Source organism: Lepisosteus platostomus, chromosome 9 (assembly GCF_059453375.1).
Source record: "Lepisosteus platostomus isolate fLepPlt1 chromosome 9, fLepPlt1.hap1, whole genome shotgun sequence".
Taxonomy (NCBI): domain Eukaryota; kingdom Metazoa; phylum Chordata; class Actinopteri; order Semionotiformes; family Lepisosteidae; genus Lepisosteus; species Lepisosteus platostomus.
The window spans coordinates 62,632,041-62,651,183 of NC_142619.1; the positions used below are offsets into that span (position 1 = coordinate 62,632,041).

At 45.1% G+C, this 19,143-nt stretch overlaps 1 protein-coding gene across 1 annotated transcript in view; it reads left to right on the top strand.

Annotated features, from left to right (window-relative positions):
- Positions 1 to 6,563, top strand: part of LOC148655443 (solute carrier family 41 member 2-like) — a 29,934-nt gene extending 23,371 nt beyond the window's left edge. Inside the window, exon 12 of the mRNA XM_088646105.1 lies at positions 4,958 to 6,563. Within this exon, the coding sequence (XP_088502231.1) occupies positions 4,958 to 5,143 (186 nt within the window). The 3' untranslated portion in view covers positions 5,144 to 6,563. The remainder of the gene's footprint in view (positions 1 to 4,957) is intronic.
- The last annotated feature ends 12,580 nt before the right edge of the window (positions 6,564 to 19,143 follow it).

Here is a 19,143-nt window from a genome sequence, read left to right on the forward strand (position 1 = left end):
GCTGGCAAGTCTTCAGCGGTCATTCGTTTACATCGATTTGTTAAACGCGTGGCCAGCCTCTCAAGGCTTCCTACTTCCCAGTGAAGGGCCGGCCTGTGAATTTCAGGGAGTATTGGGTTCGACAGTCAGTTTTTCCATTCTAACCCGGGACTGTCCACTCTGTGTCCTGGAGGGCCGGTGGGTCTCCATGATTTCTTTCTAACTACACTCTTTAATGAGCTGTATCAGCCAATCGCTGATGTACTGTAGTGGGAGCAATTTTTCTCAGCGTCTCTCAGCTCTTCAGGTGCTGCTGCCCCTGCAGCCCTAGCCTTACCCTTTCATGTGCTGCGTGACTTTTAATACTGTTTGCAGCCATCTGGTGGCGCTGTCAAGCAGTATTAAGCAGTATTGGAGTTGCATCTAAAGATGTCCCAGTGGGTGGCAAAAGGAAGTAAAGGTCAGTCAATGACAGCTATAAAACAGAGTATTCTGCTGTTTCAAACCATAAAGCACGAGTCTCTATTGTAAAATAAAAGAGAAGAAAGTAAACTAAGAACTGAGGTATTTTTCAAGTGTGTGCTCGTGTGCGGATGGGCTGAGGTGTCAGGAGTCTTCCAGGCAAATGTGCCCAGAGGTGACCCGTCCCTGAGGAAGCAGTGAGCGATTTGGTAAACACAGTGGAAAGACGAGCATTCCCTTTTCGCTGGAGTTTACATAAGGTTTGCTTCGTGCTGCCTTATATTACTTTACTTTCGTTAAGCTTGCACAGCCTCGGTGACCTGGAAGTGAAAGAGTAAGCAAACCTCAGTGACCTGGAAGTGAAATAGTTGAGCTGCTTAGGGCTGGAAAACAAAAGAGAAGTTGTGGATTTTAAAAGTACTGAGTGTCGAATGCCCCCCCCCACGCCCCCCCTCCCCTCTTTTAATATAAAATGGCACTGCATTGGACACAGAGTTCCCTTGCTAAGGTGCTGAAGTATTTCTATATACAGGCCTGTTTGTCTAGGTTTCAAGAAAGGTTCAAGTCAGACTCTCCAGCTCCTGCCTCCAAAGAAAACACACCCTGCACTTAAATACATTTTTTTATCCACTCTGTGCAGCTTACTCATAAATAGCAGCCTGAGACTACAGAGTTGCCTATTGAGGAGACCTGTGCATCTGAATAATGTATGCATGTTTTTTAGCGAAAATAAACAGGGGGTGTGTTTGGCAGCTAGGTGGAAAAGCTGGGGCTCAGTGAAGTCTTTCATGACCCTGCTGTCTGGTTGCACCTTGTGGAAACTTACAGAGATACATTTCCTTAAACCCCAATTTACATGTTAATCCTGTTTTCCCTTCTTTATCAGAGTTTATGTACTGTGTAGCCTTCACAGCATCTGCATTCACGACACAGCAGTGTGCCAGATATACTGTATCTCATACACCTCGTTTAGAGACGCCCATCAGGCATAAAAGCAGCTAAGCAGTTGTTTTGTTCGGAATATGTGTTTTAAAATATATTTTTTGGTCTTCAGCACCTTTACAGTACGTAGGATTTCTTCAGTCCCCTTCTATCGTAGATATAGGCACCTACTGTACATAAACGAAAGGGTGTTATTTTACCTTGGATAGTCGATGTTCATTTTCACAGTGTGTCTCTGAGGATTTGAAATGGATCCCTTCAGGTGAGAAACCCTTAAGGGACATTTCTTTGATCGCCTAACCATGTAACGTCACAGATTGAATTGTGTCGGGATGATCACCGAATGAGCAAGGCTCCTCTCTTCTGTACGCTACTTGGTTTTCGCCTGCAGATTCCTTGTATTAGAACTGGGGAGGGCCTGGTGGAGTTTGTTCTTGATCTCTGCCGGCCTGCTGGTCGTGCTGTAGAAGCAGGGAATGCCGAGTCTTGCGGTTGCGACCGAGAAGGCTGTCTTGGTTTGAAGAACGTGGCTCGGTACCCAGGCGCACTCGCGGTGTCCTGCACAGCTCAGCCCTTCTCTCTCAGCTCGGTCGGAGTCGGATGAAGCCACTGCAGTCACTGGAGCTGCAGCATCTCCATGTGTCAGTATGGCTGAGCCCTCTCTGAAGCAGGCAGCGCCCGCAGTGCGCTTTTTTTGGCTCAAGATTTTTGAAATTTTTACCAGAGTTGTGGTTTGTACTTGTACATCTTTACTAATCCGTTTTTTGCAGTTGAACAAGAAAAATCACATTGACCTGCTGCTGTGAAAATGTTACAGGGCTTTGTTTGCGTGTAGCGTGGTTCTTTTTATAATGTTAGCGGGAACAGCAGTTTTTTAACCAGCCTGACGGTGTATGTCTTTGTGCAGCTGAAAAGACTTCCGTCTTGAACAGTCTCCCATTGTGAGGGTGGGAGTGGGATACAGTTAGTCTTTGCCAGTCTGCACAGCTCCAGTAGTGCAACTCCTTCTGTCACATGGTTCTTATATCCTTCCTGACTCAGAGAACCTTATGAATTGACACGTATATTACCAGCATGGAGTCAAAGAAATCTTATAAAGCAAACACTCTGTATCTTTAATAGCATCTGTGTTGCTGTAGTCTTCATGGAGTCATGTATCATTACATCTGAATTGTGCTTCAGCCAGTAGCAGCCCCTGAGCCAGAGCTCCTGGCCTCCTTCGGTCCTGTGGTTCTACTGGGGCTGCTTCCTCACTGTCGTGCAGGCTCTGGTTCATGTGCTCAGCAGCAAAAATGTCCATTCGACTGCTCAACTCTAAGAGCTGAAAAGCATGCGGTTTGGCCTTGTGTGCCTTTCACCCATCCTTCAGAGCTTTAAAGCAGTTCAGACGTTGGATTGCTTGACTTAGTGCTGAGCAGTCTTCTAACAATTTCTCTCGGCTGGTGAATGGCTCAATATTTCCTCATAGAAGGTCTGTTCTTGTGGAGCCCTGTGAGTGTTTGAAATGTCACAGCTCGTTTCCAAGATTCGTCACTGGAAATATGTGGGCACCTGCACTTTCTCAACCACGGAAACAGCCTTATCAGGAAAACTATACCAGGAATCCTTTGACGGTGGTTTGGATGTCAAAAGTACAGTATGTGTGTTACTGTAGATGTTAAAGCTAAAGAGCTTTTCTTGGGGGGGATTCTGCAGCAGGCTTCTGAACCAAACTGAACAGAGTCACATGAAAGTAACTGCCTTGGCCGAGAGACCTAGAGAAACCAGAGCTCCGCACAAGGTCACCTCAGCAGCAGGAGAAGTCTTGTGATGTTCTAACCAGCTGTAGTTTCGCCTGGTCAACAAAATAATATAGTCGGACTTTTGTCGAAATTGGGGAATATTAAGCACAGCAGCTACAAAACACAGGCCAGCAGCCATATCAGACGCTCCTGGCCTGCTCCTGGCCTGCTCCTGGCCTGCTCCTGGCCTGCTCCTGGCCTGCTCCTGGCCTGCTCCTGTCCTGCTCAGTGGACAAGGATCGGATGCAGCTACCCCTCTCCCTACGGGACTCTAAAAATTCACATCCGGATTGCACTGGCCGGGTGTGGGAAGTTTTGTATTGTAACTCTCGAGAATTAAGCTATTATTCCAAATACGATTAATGACGTTTAATCCAAGAAAGTTCTAGGATAATCACTTGTCTGTTGAGCGTAGAGTGGTGAGGTAATTATATGAGAGGGAATTAAATTAAGAGGTTGGCTATAGTAACGAGTATTACAGTCATTGTACTTGAACCCTGTTATGATTAATATCTCTTGTAATCTCTTGTGATCAACTATTCGTGTCACAGCAGCTCATTCACATATTGCACTTTTGTGTTGAAATATTTTGCTCATTTCATCTTTGTATTGTGTTCTTGTACTCCATTTGTATATACTGTATTTTGCCATTGTTGTTACTGAGTGATTCCTAGTAGCCATAAAAGTACTTCCAGAGTTTACTGTCCCAATTTCCAATTTCAGCATAATTCAGACCATCAAAACATTACAGGAGCATTACATTTAGTTGTGTTTTCGTCTACTGTTACATTATAATCCTTGTTAATAAAACCCCCAGTAAAACTGTCGCCCTTAATTTTTGCATTTTTAATTGGATGTTTTTGTGCAAGCTGTAAGCTTTATTGGTGACTGTGAACATGTGCACACAGATGTCCTGTGGGTGTGCAGAGGATCAGAGAACCATCCCTCTGCTGAGGGATCTCAGTTAGGACTGCAGACCTGCTGTATTTAACCTTGCCCATTCATTTAACAAGCAGTCACAATATCCTTCAGTTAACAAGGACTTCTTCGTGTCCTGTGGCAGCGAGCATGACAGATTGTTCCATTAGTCTTTAAAGGGAAACATTAATGGGAATCTGATCATACTGTAGATGTCTTATAAAAAACATTTTATACCCCACTCATAATCTTAATGATGGTAAATAGAGTACAAGTATTTTTAGATATGTATCTGCAGTCTAACTCAACCTTTCTTTCTTAAACTGATCTTACAGATTTATCCCTCTTTTAACAGCTGACCGTGTTCTGCTTTTGTGAGGTTTTAGGGAATTGGGCACATATATGTTCGTACAAAAAATCACAGCAGAAGGACCAAGATCTTACAAATTATTACAGATCGCTCAGGGATATGGAAAAAAATCTGCATGTTTCTCCACCTTTTCATTTCCTGAATCACAGATGACTTGTATTCAGATGAAGAATAGTCTACATTTTGTTCTTGTTGGCATGAGATTATTCCATGTTCACTGAAATAGTGTGAGAGGTGTCTAGTTAAGAGTGGCATCCAAACATTTTGTCAGGTTTTTAAAGACTCCGGCCCCGGTCCTGCGTCCCTCTGGCCCCAGTCCAGCCCCGGTCCTGCTTACCTCCGGCCCCCAGTCCAGCCCTCCTCCAGCCCCAGTCCAGCCCTCCTCCAGCCCCAGTCCAGCCCCAGTTCGGCCCCAGTCCCTCCCCTGTTCAGCTCCAGACCGGCCCCAGTGTAACCCTGCAGGTGTTGTACCAGTGCTAACGGGCGTCTGTGTGCTCTGCTGCAGGTTTTCACCCTGCTGTGCTTCGCAGACTGGATGGTCCACTGCATGTGGAGGAACGGGAAGGACCCCGACAGCTTCTCCATCCCCTACCTCACCGCCCTGGGGGACCTGCTGGGCACGGCCCTGCTCGCGCTCAGCTTCCACTTCCTCTGGCTGATCGGCGATCAGGACAGCGACGTGGGCGACTGAGCGGCGGCCTGGGCCCCGGGACGCCGCTGCTTCTGTCCGCGGGCCAGAGGAGACGCTGCCTCCGACAGCAGGCGGGACAACGCCTGCACTGCGGGGTCAAGTAACGCAAGGTCACAGGCGGAGGAGCGTGTCCTCTCCCAGACCACTGCCCTGTTCAAACGAGAGAGCCTTGCAGTGAACTTCTGAGCGTGCCGCTGCTGCAGACAGGGAAGTGGGTCCGTTCTGCCTTGGAGCTCTGTGCTGCGGACCGAGTGTCCGACACTGAGCGAGCGTCTCCATTCGCAAGCAACTACGAGCCTTTCAAATGTGGAGCAGTCTTGTCCAAAGAGTCACGGGCTCCATTTCCCAGTCTTCTCCTCTCCGTGTCTTGCATTCAAATCTTCGGTGAGGGCTGCACAGTCCGATCTCTTCATCCACAAGCCCGCTAGCTGAGCCTACGACAGGGCTTTCAGGCTTCTGAGTCTCAGAACATTTAAAGCTACTAATAAGGAGTGTTTTTCTCACTGGAGTTTTTGTCAAGCATTGGAAACAGATGGAACTGGTCTTGCACCAGAGGAAAGAAAGAACTTTAAAAGTTGCCAAATGATTTTGGATGGCAGTAATGAATTTATGCAAACTCTCATTTCCTATCATTGCCTTTTTTGTGCTGTGGGAAAAAAAATCCCACAGAAAGTGAGTTCGGCTGGAGCTCTGCCAGCAGTCAAGTGCCAACAGGGGGCAGTAATGGGTCCGGGCCGCAGTGGGTTGGGACTTGCTTAGTGCAGGAGTGCAGCTGGACTCCCGGGCATGTGGCAATGGCACGGCCATAAAGAGACGGGCCTGCTGCACAGCTAGCTCCTCGTGGGTCCTGTCAGTCATGTCTTCAGCAGGGATGCTATGTGACCCCATGATTTTTTGTGCTGGTGAGAGCTTTGGTCTTCATCCAGAGTCTGTCACCTGCAGGGCTCCGGCTCATTGATCGGAGATGCCTGCTGTCTGTGTCCCAGTCCATGCCTCCTGTCCAGCCCACAGAGCTGCAAGTTAGTGACCTCGTCCCACTGGTGGGCATCCTCTCCTGTGTCTCCCTTCCCCGCTCACAGCCCTGAGCACTGAGGACACCCACCAGGCCCTCCGGCCACAACTGGTCGCTGGTGCTGCCCTGGAGTCGGGCCCATCCCTCGCAGTACCACTGGAAGAGGGTTCAGAACCATCTCAGTGGGTTTTTCTGCTGTCATGGTGCAATGTCACCTGAGGTCCAGAGGAGCAGAACTTACTGCACACTGTAGGTCTCTCCTTCCTCAGCTATGTGTTCCTTAAGTATGTAAAAGCTGGTGTTGAGTGTTTCATTGTTACTAGTTGGCTTCCTGTGCTCTCTCGCTCTAAAATGGTGGGTTTTCGTTTTCTTTAGAGATGTGTTTGTACCCAGTCCAAATTTTAGCAGCACCAGCTCTTGATTCTGTCCCGCAGTAGCTTGTATGAGCTGCTGGTAATTGGAAACAGCTGTGTGCAGGTTCTAATGAAGTAACTGACACCCTTTCACCCTTGAAATACTGCTGCTCTTGACCAGGACCCTTGCCAGCATTCCAGCAGATGAAAAGCCCTGTAAGAGGTGTCTCTCCAGAATTATACAGCGTGGGTCCTGGAACAAATCAGACCTTCCCTCTGCACTGTTGCTAGCGGACACAGTTTCATATCAAAACCATAAAAAAGCACCATCTGTGTGCAGATAAGGTTTTTCATGTTCAGTGGTTCTCTGAACGCGGCAAAGAATTTGGCTGTGAGTCTTGTCCAGTGACCCACACTCCCAGTATGATGGCTCCTCTGATGCCAGCTCTGAGTCATGGTCTCAGTGAAGCTGTAGAGTGTCCTGAGAGTGAGGTGCCACGATCAGGGAATCCTCCCTGCAGTGTTAGTACTGGCTCAGCATTTCTTAGGATCACCATTCCAGTCGCATGGTTAATTTATTTTTATTTACAAAATCCAAATCTAGAAATGAACTCCATCCATTTTCTAACCAGTTTACCCAAATTGGGGTGGCCGGGATGCTGGCAAGCAATGGGTGCAAGTGAGACAAAGTCCCGCAATGTAATTCTTCCCCAGGCTCACAAACCTGTCATTTTCAGTTCCACTTGGGCCCCTTCTGATTTGTCTGAAGAGAGTAACGTATTCAAGGAGTTGCAGCATGTAGCGGTCAGTAAATTACCAATCGTCTCCACTTATTCAGCCCACAAAACCATCTGGTTTCACTGACATGAAGAAAGTGTCTGTGCATTGCAGCCAGATGGCAACTAGCTGACCAGCATTCAGAGTGGGTTTATTTAGTGTGGGCTCTGCTCTTGATTCCTCATTGAGACCTAACCAACAGGTCTGATGCGAAACCCATGTGGACACAAGAGCTAAGGTATTAATTCACTAAGAATTAAACATTAAGAATATCCTGTTCACAGTCTCCAAAATGTGTTCCTGCAGTTCTGTCCTTTGAAAGAAAGCATACAGTATGGCAGTGTTCTCTCCAACCCCGTGTGTTTTAATCAAAGCTTTAGTAACAACAAGATGATGAATAACAGGCCTCACAGTTAATATCTGATGCCGGTATGCTTCATTTATTTTGTCTGGTATTCTAATACAGTTACCTGCAGACTCAGCTTTTTACTGTCTGATCAAGCAGATCTCATTTGTAAGGACTGATCTCCAGATATTTAAGGGCCCTGTATATCTGGCACTCAGCCAGAGTACATAACAGCGTACCTGTGCTTGTGTTTTCAGCGTTTCAGCCGAGTGCAGTTTGAAGAATAGATCATCTGGAGTCTTTCTTGCATTTGACTGGAAAATTAGCTTCTGTGGGTATTCATTTGACATTTCATTCTCCTGTTAGAATTTGTATCCCCTGTTTGAACTCCTAGTCTGAAAGCCAGTTTGGGCTTCAAAGCTTTCAGAGATCGTTTTTTCTTCATCTTTATCTTTTGACATTTGAAAGATGTCTGGATCGCCTGCTGGGCTGCATCCCTCTGGGGTGAGGGCTGGGAAGTATAGTTTCTGGCTGTAAAGGGTGTTTAATCCTGGTGATCCTTGTAACATTTCAAGAACAGCGTTGAGCTTCTCATCCAGGTGGAGGTCTTGATACACAGTTGTGCTTCCCTTTGTTTCATCAGATTACTGTCTCCTGTCTGTTTGTACTGGAATGGTCAGTGTGACAAGTCGCATACTAACTGAATATCAAGCACAGCACATAAGCAGGGAAGTACAGAGAAGTTATATAAAGGAAGCCATGCTGTGTAAAAGGAAACTGCTGTGTAAAATGTTTTATCAATACTTACTCTGTAATTATGTGTGTTAATGAATACACATTGATCTAACACATTGTTGAACCTTTTGCAGCCAAGTTTACTTTGAATGTTTAAAGATGTGGTATCCTACAGTGATATCATTTTTTTGCGGATGGGTTCTGTTGCTCATTATCAAACCTGGCCCTTCCAGAACGAAACGCGTATAGCAGCACAGTGCCACATGGTTTTGTAAGAGCACTTTATTCACTCTAGAGTTAGACACCGCTGTGTGTAAATGACGATGTTGAAAATGTTACCTCTCACTTTGCAGTAAATTTGAAAAAATATTCGTAATGACAAGAAATATGTAATTAATGGGATGTTAATTAAGGGATGTTTTTGCTTCTTTTCAGTAATGAATGTCAGACAGAGGAGAGATGGCTCTCTGAGCGACTCAGTATGTTTTATTTTATCTTCAGAGTTGGTAGTTTAATTTTCTTTTGATTAAGACTTATTGACTTTTTCAAAGCATTTTTTGAGATTAAAGTATTTAAGGATGTAATAAAAACAGGTAATGACTGAATGCCGTGTCACTTTTCCTGCGGTGTCTTCAGCTCTTGTGCACGTCTCTCAGAAGGCTCGGATTGAATTTATGAGCGTTATGAGATCAGTCTGTCCTGCTTCCAACAGCAAACTGTTAAGCAGCTGAACCAAAGAAAACATTTTTGCTTGCCAATGTAGCTATTCAGTTGGGCTCTTTCCTAATAAAATACCTTAATCCAATCAGAAATAACTGAGACATTTCCTCAGATAAGTTGTACACAGTAAAGTTATTTTATATTTGAAAATTGTTTTAAACATTATATGTTCATGTGTTCACTTTTGATTCACTGTGGCTTTTTAGTTCTACAGCTCTGGAAGCATGTCCATCCTTTGGATGAGATGTCAGCGCTCAGTTTAACTATTTGGCTGTTAAAGGTCTCATGGCACTTTTTCCCGGAGTTGGGATGTTAATCCTGGTGTCCTGGAACAATGTCCACTCTGGCTTTTTACATTTTGGCCTTAAGATTCCCCCTTGCCTGTGGCGCGGAGGCGTGGTAAAACACTGCATTGCCTCATTCTCCCCCGTGTGCAGACACAGGGTTCGGGGCATAAAGACATGATCCAACACATAAAAAACTCACAGTGGACCATTCCAAGACTGGGCTGGTATAACAACAAGGTATTGGCCATTGTTTAAAAAAACAAGACCTCAGCTCATTGTTCATGACACTAGGGGTGTGCCCATGGTATTCTGTCTGAACTCCACTCTGGTCTCACTAAAATTCCTCTATAATTCACCCAGTGGTAGTTTTCTCTTTTCCCCCAATCTGCATGCAGAATGGCCGCTGTGTGTCTCCCAGGAGGGGCTTGCTGGTGCAGAATGGTCCCTGTGTGTCCCCCAGACATGAGAGAATGTCTTTGAGTGGGTGGAAGATGTAGAAAGTCTTGAAGACCCGCCGTCCATGAGCAATCCACAAGCAGCTGGAGAGAACCTGGGCAACTCTACCAAGAAGAAAGGTTGCACCAAACGCGCCTGCAGAGCTGGTAGAGACGCAAAAAGACGTGTGGCTACAATCTTCTGCCAAAGGTTTTGCCAGCCTACTGTAGGTGCGCAGTCAGAATGCTTACACAATCAACAGGTCGGATTTTCTCTTTAGTTTCTGCTGACATTAACTAACTTTTCTTACCCTTAGAAGTCTACAGTTGGAGCATTCAGGCTTTGAATAAAATATTAAGATTAGAAAAAAATAATATTTAAATGGTGCCCCATTGTGTGAAATTTCAATAATCTTATAATTTCTGACAATGGGACACCTTAGGAAAGGTCTGAACACTTTTGTTCACTGTATTTGAGTGCTTTGGGATTTTTAAGGAGTAAAATGCTATTTTCAGGCTGGGTTATTATTATAAACTTTCACTTGACATCTTAAGGCACAGGTACTGTACATAACTATCCATCGTCTTAATGGCTAGTAACCCAGATCATGACCCAGGTCCAGATTTGAAACTAGGGCTGCACCCTCAACAATCTGAAGTTCAAGTAAGGAGCTGCGTCAGCATGTGTAAGCTGCAAAGGAGCAGGTAAAGCTTTATTACCCGCTGAAAAAAGAAGAAAAGAAACACATTTCGGCTTCAACAATGTTAGGATATCAAGTTAAAAGCACAGAATTTGAGATCGAGGGATGGAAGGCGTCATTCAGAATAGTGCGTCTGTCTCAAGACCTCTCCAATTCTTTCACGGTCTCCTGGGCTCAGACCATGGTAGAACTAGTCCACAACCGAAAAGGAGACTTAAAAAGGGTCCTTATTTGTTTACGAGACAGCAGGCAAGGGATGGAACAGTTGGAGCAAGCAATAACTTTCCCCCCAAAATCTTGAACAGCAGTTGGCACACCTTCCTCCTGGAGTCCTACAGACGCCCTCCCTCAGCAGAGCTCGGCCTCTGGCTCCACCCCTGCGACCTCCCACTGCTGCCCTAAAGGCACCCCTGCTCTTTTACACCATACCTCACATTATTCACACAAAAATGAAGTGTTTCTGTATTTTAGATTTCCCAAAATCATTAAACTGCGGGTCTTGCTGAGGAGGATGGCCCCTCCAGGCCACAAGAGGGCACTGTGCAAACAGGCCAGCGGCCATCCAGTGATTTCCTAGAAACCATTCTGCCCTGACTCTGGGTGTGGTTTTGATACTTATACCAGGTGAGGGAGACAAAGGAGTAGCTACAGTTCATTAACATTAACACATATTTACACCGCACTGTCTACAAATTCTGCTTTGTCTTCTTCCATTCTGTTTTTTTCTGGCCTGTGATACTGTGAACAGAAAAGGTAAGTGCCAAGTCTTTGGTTTGTTTTTTTACAGGCCTTCAACAAGCACTGCAGGCCAATGGGATGGCTTCCATCATGGTGTGCGGTGTTTGTCACCGTGTTATAGAAAATACACTGCTGCTCTGGACTCAGGCCAGAGAGGAGCAACCAGGGGCTGAGAGGACCGTGCTACACTGACCACTGACAGACTGAAGAAACTGAACCTGTTTAGTAGTGAACAAAAGAGGGATTACAAATTCCTCCTAAGCACTGACAAAGTCAAACAGGCTGCATCACAGCCCAGAGGACACAAGTGGAAACCACTTGCTTTCAGTGCACAACGACACGCCCCAGCAGGGTGATAGAAATGTCACAGGTTGAGAGCGTATGAAGGCTTTCTCTTGCATGCAGCCTCATTGGCCCATATTACTTCATTGGTAGCAACTCAAATCAAAATCAAAATCAAATCAAAGTTTATTTATCAAATGCACGACAATACGGCATGCAGCAGTAGTTGCTGGCAATGAAATGTCTGTGACTAACCCAGATTCCAGACATCCACGACTCTTTTTTGTGTTTGTAAAGAGGTGTTGTGTTGTGTCACTCTTGGTCGTGTTTGTAAAGAGGTGTTGTCGTTTCACTCTGTCGTGTTTGTAAAGAGGTGTTGTTGTGTCACTCTGTCATGTTATAAAGAAGTGTCGTGTCACTCTTTGTCGTGTTTGTAAAGAGGTGCTGTGTTGTGTCACTCTGTTTGTAAAGAGGTGTTGTTGTGTCACTCTGTCGTGTTTGTAAAGAAGTTTTTCCGAATCTCCATCCTAAATGATTTTTCTTTTAGATTCCAGTTATGACCCCTAGGTGTTTCACTACTGAGTGTGAATTACTTGTCTAAGGATTAGTCCTGTCTATATCCCTCTTAATCTCCTTTGTTGTACACTGAATAGATTAAGATCTCTTAATCTGTTTGCATATGACGATCTGACAGCAAGACTCATCATGCTCTTGGCTCTTTGAACTGTTCCTAAGGCTGTAATATTATTTCTGTGGCATGATGACTAAGACTGAACTCGGTATTCAGAGTGCGATCTTTGCACTGCTTCGTCCTTCTTAATCCCCTGTTGTCTCTTAAACTGTCCTCTAGCCTTTGCTTTTGTAGTGCTGAAAAAATGCTTCATGTTATTTTCTGACGCTGTAGCGATATTTTCTTATTTCTCCCTCTTGGCGCCTGAAGCCTGGTAAAATCTTTTTCTGTTTTTGAAAGGGCTCATTGTGCAGTGTGTGTGCAGTACCATCTTCATTTGGATTTTCTTAATTTTTCCCTTTAATTTCCTATTTAGTCCATGTCTGGCTCACCTTGGACTTGTTTAAGAAATGGCAAACAAATTCATTCTTAAAGTATAACCTTCAAAATCCTTCTTCTCTTGACTCTGAATCCATCTGTTCCCAGTTCACCGATCGGCAGCTCTGCCTCATGTTTGCTTTTCTAAAATAATAAACCCTAATTTAAGACTCAGGCTTCAGAGATTTAAAGTATACATCAACAGTTACCATTTTGTGGTCACCGTTTCCCAGTGGCTGTATCACGTCTATTGCCTTAATTGTAGCCTTGTTTGAAAAGATTAGGTCAATGAGAGCATCTTTTCTAGTAGGTTCCTGTACAGTGTGAGCTAGGCTCCTATCATTAACCATTTCCACAAATTTCAAGTGCTGTATTCCCCTTCACAGTAAAAAAAAAAACCTTAATAATGAACTGATAAAAACAAAATTAGTTTTGAAACAATACTGCAAATGTCCACCTCAATTGAACATTTTAAAATACAAATTGTTATACAGACGTTAAGTCCAGTAACTGGTTAAACTCGCGCCCCAAACCAAGATCCTGGTATCACCTTAATAAAAGCAGTTGGCAGAGATCCTGCATGTTTTTTCCTGTGCCTAAGCGCACTGTGAGGTAGGCCAGATGGTGACTGTTTACATGTCCTGCAGTGTCCACTATGGCCAGAAAGAGCAAACAGAGCCAGGACTGAGCCTCTTGGACAGTCATATTTTTTAACACTCTCTTGCTAAAGCATGTGGACAAACAGAAGGAAATTCCTGTGTCTCAAGCAGAGATTTGTGTTGATGGATGAGAGGAGACCTTTTACAATGTTCTGGGAAAATTTCTAAACACGCCTGCAGAAGTTTAAAGATGTCACATGATTACAGGTCAGCCGCTTGACCTTTGATCCCTGACTGCGTAAGGAACACAAGGGACAAGCTTTCCCCTTATCCTCTGTGGACATTCTCTCTGTTCATTAGTTTTTCTTTTTTTATTTAAAATGATAAAATTCAGCCATGCTCCTTTTCTCATTCAGCCTTGTTTTCTTGTCTAAGAAATTGGTGTATTGGGGGTTCTCTGAAAATCCTTCTTTTTGGGCAGGAAAGACGTAGTTAAGTGGATGTAGAGATTCTCAATAAATCTGACTCAGATCCATTTGACTGTGTTCAGGAACAGACAGGACCGAGCTTTTTGGGGTGGAATCATCCCAGCTGTTCGACAGGGGACGTCCAGTGGCCTTACTGTTAAACCTGCTTATCATCAGATGTGAATCTGCTACAGCCATGATTCCTCCAGCAGTGCTTTGAAGATGTTCACTAATCCTTCTGCTGGGCAACACAGATTGATGTAGTTCAGGTGGGGAGCTGCATCAGCAGGCGTAGGCTGCAAAGGAACAAGTAAAGAATAAGAAAGAGAAGAAAGGAAACGCAACATTTCAGCTGTAGAGCCTTCTTCGGGTGTGAAGAAGGCTCCACAGCCGAAACATTGTTTTCTTTCTTCTCTTTTCAGCCCGGAATAAACCTGTTACTTGGTTCCAACACAGATTGATGTAGAGGCATTGAGCGTGCTAACAAAACATGCATCACCTGATGAATTGAATAACAAGCCTATTAAAAAGGAACAGCGAGCTGTAATCTGGCCGTATGTCCCTGATCACAGTGTGAGAGATCAGGCGGGGCCCAGTTCTGCTGCAGGCCCCAGCCTCACATCTGCCATTACTGAAGCTTTGAGAGGAAATTGTGCCCATGGATTAACAAGCGCTTTAATTAGACTTGCAATCTGCCACAGCAGGTGGAAACGCAGACGTGATGCAATGAATATCAATGAAAAGATTTACAAGCAATGCCTTAGAATTGCAAAAGAGAATTACAGTAATTGAAGTAGAAATATATTATATAGTCTAAAAAATGCGTCCGTGTCTTGGACAGAGACGGCTCCATATTTAGCATTGTGAGTGAAATTCTTATGAATAGGAAAGTGAATTCAGCCTGAGTTCTGTTTTAAACTATCATTCTTCTGGAGGAAGAGGAAAAGAGTTTTGGAATTTCCCTAACCCAACACAGCTCATTAGTATCGTAAAGCTCTTTATTCTTCCATGGATCTGTTGATTTGCGGTGAGAATAGTAAAGACGCTCTTCTTTGCCAACAGCCCATGGCAAATGAATGTAACGATCTATCCTCAAACAACGCTGACCCTTTCCAAGCGTGAAGAGAGAGTTTCTGATGCTTTTCTTTGTATACAGACATTTCAGAAAAAGGTTATCTACAGCTGCTGTTTCTGTCAATTCAAATTGATTGATATTGAAGGGAACAAGGCGAGTGGTTATCATGGAACAAGGAGGCTGATTTCCCGACAGAAGCTCTGAGCGCAGGTTAATTTAATCAGGGGTTAAAAATCAGCTCGACTGAAAACACCTCTTCCCCGGTGCTGGCAGATTCTGTAGATGTCAGTACTGCAGCTGATCTGGAGACTCTAGTAATACTTTCGGCTGGTGAGCTTCTTCAGGTGTGAGGGAAGGGAGGAACGCAGCAGGGAAGTAAAGCCCAGGAGGAAGAAGGACAGAGGAGGTGAGAGTGGGTGTGCCAGCTGAGGGAGATCTGGGAAAGACGTGCGAACAGCCGAGATCTGTAAATGAATGGAGAGGCTGCAGGAAGAAATTAGTCGATCATTGAGAACAGGTTGAAAGACACTCTTGGCTTCTGAAGCCGTGCTGGAATATGAGTCCTGGAAGCCCGTTGAAAGGATGGAGATGGAAAGGTCAGTGAGGTCACGGCTGGGAGAGATGGGAGAAATGGGGGACTCCTGGAGCAGAACCCCTCCTGCAAGAGATGCAGTAGACGGCTGCACTGCTGGAACAACGCCTTGTGAGGGGTATCCACAGTCCCGTTGGAGCAAGTGGGAAGGAGGTGGCGGTCAGTCCGCGGTGTGGACGGAGAGGCGTGTCCAGAGAAGGAAGAGTGGTGGGAGGTGCGCTGGCTGACGTGGTGTAGGGATTGCGGTCGCTGACTGCTGGAGCAGGCGGCAGCGATGGCACAGTCATCGATGTGTCGCTTGTAGAGTCCAGGGGAGAAGTCGGTACAGGGGCAGAAGTAGCGTTCGTCTCCCCAGCTGACTCGGATATTGGCATGACTGGGTCCCACCCTGGTACCCTTGGCCAATCTGCTGCCCTGCTGGTAGAAAAGGTTATTGACAGGAAATGCGTTCAGGGTGGGGACCACTCCAGGGGGCGCTGTAAGCGTGTGGGTGAGAGGGTCCTGCGCTGCACGGCTGTAAAGTGTGTTTGAGAGCCGTGAGACCGCCATCGGACCAAGGTCGGTCATAAAGCTGAACCATTCTGGACCCTGAAACTGAAAACTCAGGCAGCTGGAGAGCAAGGCTGTCGGCCTTACTACAGTATAGAAAGATTTCCCCTACATCTTGCTTGTTAAAGGTGTTTTTGACTTTGCTGAAGTGACTTCTTTTTCTTGTTCATATCCCAAGTTGCCCATTAAGAGTGATGATAAATACCAAGAACTGTCTCTGTGCAGGAATTTTGAGACTTTGGTGTCCTATTAAAACATTCTGCTTTAGCAATCCTTGTGTTAGAACCGCACAAAGTAATTGGTGAGATTTCAGTCTCTAATGTGCTTTAAATCTCCAGCGGGGTTTCTCTGCACACTTGGCTGATCTGTCTGCAGTCCTACAGAGCCAATGAGAAAGACCCCCTTGGTCATCGTTTATTCTCCATATACACCTGAGTGTCCAAGCAGACACCTCTGCACAGGCTGGCTGATTGGAATGGCTCCTGTGTCCAGTAACAGTTAGCAGCAGCGCTTGTTAACTCACCAGGAGGACGGAGCCTGCAGATTGGAAATAATGAGAAGCCAGTCTGTGATCTGGTCCCAGACTTCAGTGCTGAAAATGGAAAGCAGTTATTTTGAAGTGCTAAGGTTTTAGCTGTCGGTTGTCGCGTGCCAGGTTGCTGTGGTCAGGTTGCCGGGCTCCAGCAGTGTGTGCAGTGGAAAACTGGTGCTGTTCAGGCTCCGAGGGGACTGGGGAGGATTGGTATCGCTGCTGAGACTCAAACTGACGGAGAAGTCTGGTGTTTCTGCAGAAAGTGTGCTCGTGACAAGCTGGAGGAGGGCTGCAGCTTCTCTCTGTCCCGGTCAGCACTCGAGGTACAGGAGGAATCTGTCTCCTGGAATCCGGCTGAAGGAGAACACACAAAGGAAGACCAGGCCTTGGCTAATGGCAGGGATATGTGGCTGACCTGTAAGAGCAGAGGGAAGGCTGCTCCTTCACAAAACTTCACTCTGCTCATTTCAGTTCAAAATCATGCTGCCGCGGGAGGAGTGATTGGATTGGCAGTCAAGCATTCAGTAAAGAGACATCCATTGACCTCTGACAACAGCTTCCAAACAGACTCTCGGCTTCTCCGGAGAAACGTGTCCCTACTCCTCTGAGGCACAGGCAGTGAGGAATAAGTGCACTAATGAGATTACTGGATTGCTGTAACTTATCAGAGGAATCCTTTTAGGAACTGGTCGCCCTGTGCTCCCTCTGTATTTCGTCCTTGCACTGACACACCTGTTCCCTCTCCAGTCCAGGAGACATATTCCTCTTCGCTTGGGCCATACTTTAGTTTCCCCCTGTCAGTGTACAGTTCTCCCCAGTGCTCCGCGCCCCGGCAGTCCCTGACTCGGCAGTATCGAAGTGCTCTGGAAGAAACTCCAGCTCCCTCTGAGCGATGGATTGGCGTTGGCTCTGCTGTAGTTTCAGAGCTGGTGGCAACAGTGAAATCTATACCTTTGCTCTAGTTAAAATAAAGAAACAGATCCTCTACTGAAGCATTCATATGAGGCTGTATGCAATAACAACCAATGTGTTCAAGTAGGAGCAATACCTTTAATGATTAAGAGCGACCTGGGACTTTCACTGCTGACAGTGCTTCTCGTAGTAATCTGCCCCAATTAAGATGAGAAGGCCTGGACGCGAGCGCCTTTCCTGTTTCAGCCTGGTAATATTTCTACAGTCAGGGTTCAGGCTATCGGGCCTAATCTGATTCTCCCGGTCTTTTTTCTTCATGTGCTTCAGTGCTCATGCAGCAGTAGGTTTTATTTTAAGTCGAAAAATCAACAGCACTAAAAGAAATGATCTAGCGCGTGACTATGAAATTGGAACGCTGGCAAAGTCACTTAATAAAACAAAATCACCCGTTTTGTGCTCACAGGAGATTTGTGCCTCTTCAGGGATTCGTCTTCTGGAGATCCTGGGGATTAATTTAACAGGAGTCGGCCAGCCTCTGCTCTGCTGATACAGGAAGCATCTACTGCTGTTCCCAGAGCTGTTTACGGAGGGCTGAGCACTGTGTGTAGTTAGGTAATATATAAAGACTGGGATGTCAATGTTGAGACTGTTTTCCCGTTTCCCTGCGAAGAGATGGGTATCTTGGGGAATAAGCATTCCTTCATGGTTAAATATTATTTCCATGAACCTTCTGCATTTGACCTTTGTGGTACCTTTGCAGTCATAATTAAAACATGCAAATGTAAGAAAGTTAACAAACGAGAGGAGGCCGTGTGGCCCATCTGGCTGGTTGGGTCATTAATCCTTAATAACAAGGCTGGGTGGCTTGTTCCAGACTCCTACAGCTCTCTGTGCAAAAGATGCACTTGGTTTTAAATACACTTCCACAGAGTTTCTGCTTGTGTCCTCTGACTCCGGTTTCCCTGTTGACTTTGTCAGTGCCTTTACGGATTTTGAATACTTGAATCTAGTCCTCCTTGATAGCAAGAATAAACAGTTTAAATTATTTCAGCCTGTCTTCTGTTCCTCCTTCTCTGGACTGATTCCAATAGTATCAAAAAATATAATTTTATAATGTGGCGACCAAATTGAAATTTTACACAATATTCGTTAATTAAGTCTTACTTGTAAATTGTACAATTTTAACAATTATTGATTTAAATTATTTATTTTTAGTTGCTAAAAGTGCTACCTAACATGCTACCATTGTTTGGCTAATAATTGCTTACTTGCATTGTTTCAAATGACGTGTCAACATAAACACCATAAACGCTTGTCTACATTAAATGTGACCAAATAAGACCATTTGCCCATCATGAATTTTATTTAAATCTGTTTGAATTGAAGGTTCTGTGGTGTGTTCTAAGCCTCTTATTTTGATATCATTTGCCTTTAATTCCTTTAATGCCTTTGTATTGGAGCATATGTGGAAATAAGCATTCCATTGTACCTTTGCACGTGGCAACAAACTGAACTGAAACATGACTAGTTGACTCACCTTACTAGCATGAAGGTCATTGACCTAAATCGGGAAGCGCAGGGGTGCTAGTGCAGATCCCTGAGGTACTCCACTAATGAAATCACCCCTGCTGAACCTCTACCCTGATCTCTACTGTTTTCTTTCCAGGCCTCAGTTAAACATATGTATTGCACTATCTGATACCTACAATTTTAGAATTAACCTTTCGTAAAGCATTTTATGAAAAGCCTTCTCAAAGCCTAAATATAACATATCCTATAGGCTGTTTGTACCTCTAACTGCTATCGCTTGCTCAGAATGAGCAATGTTCGTCAGCAAATGT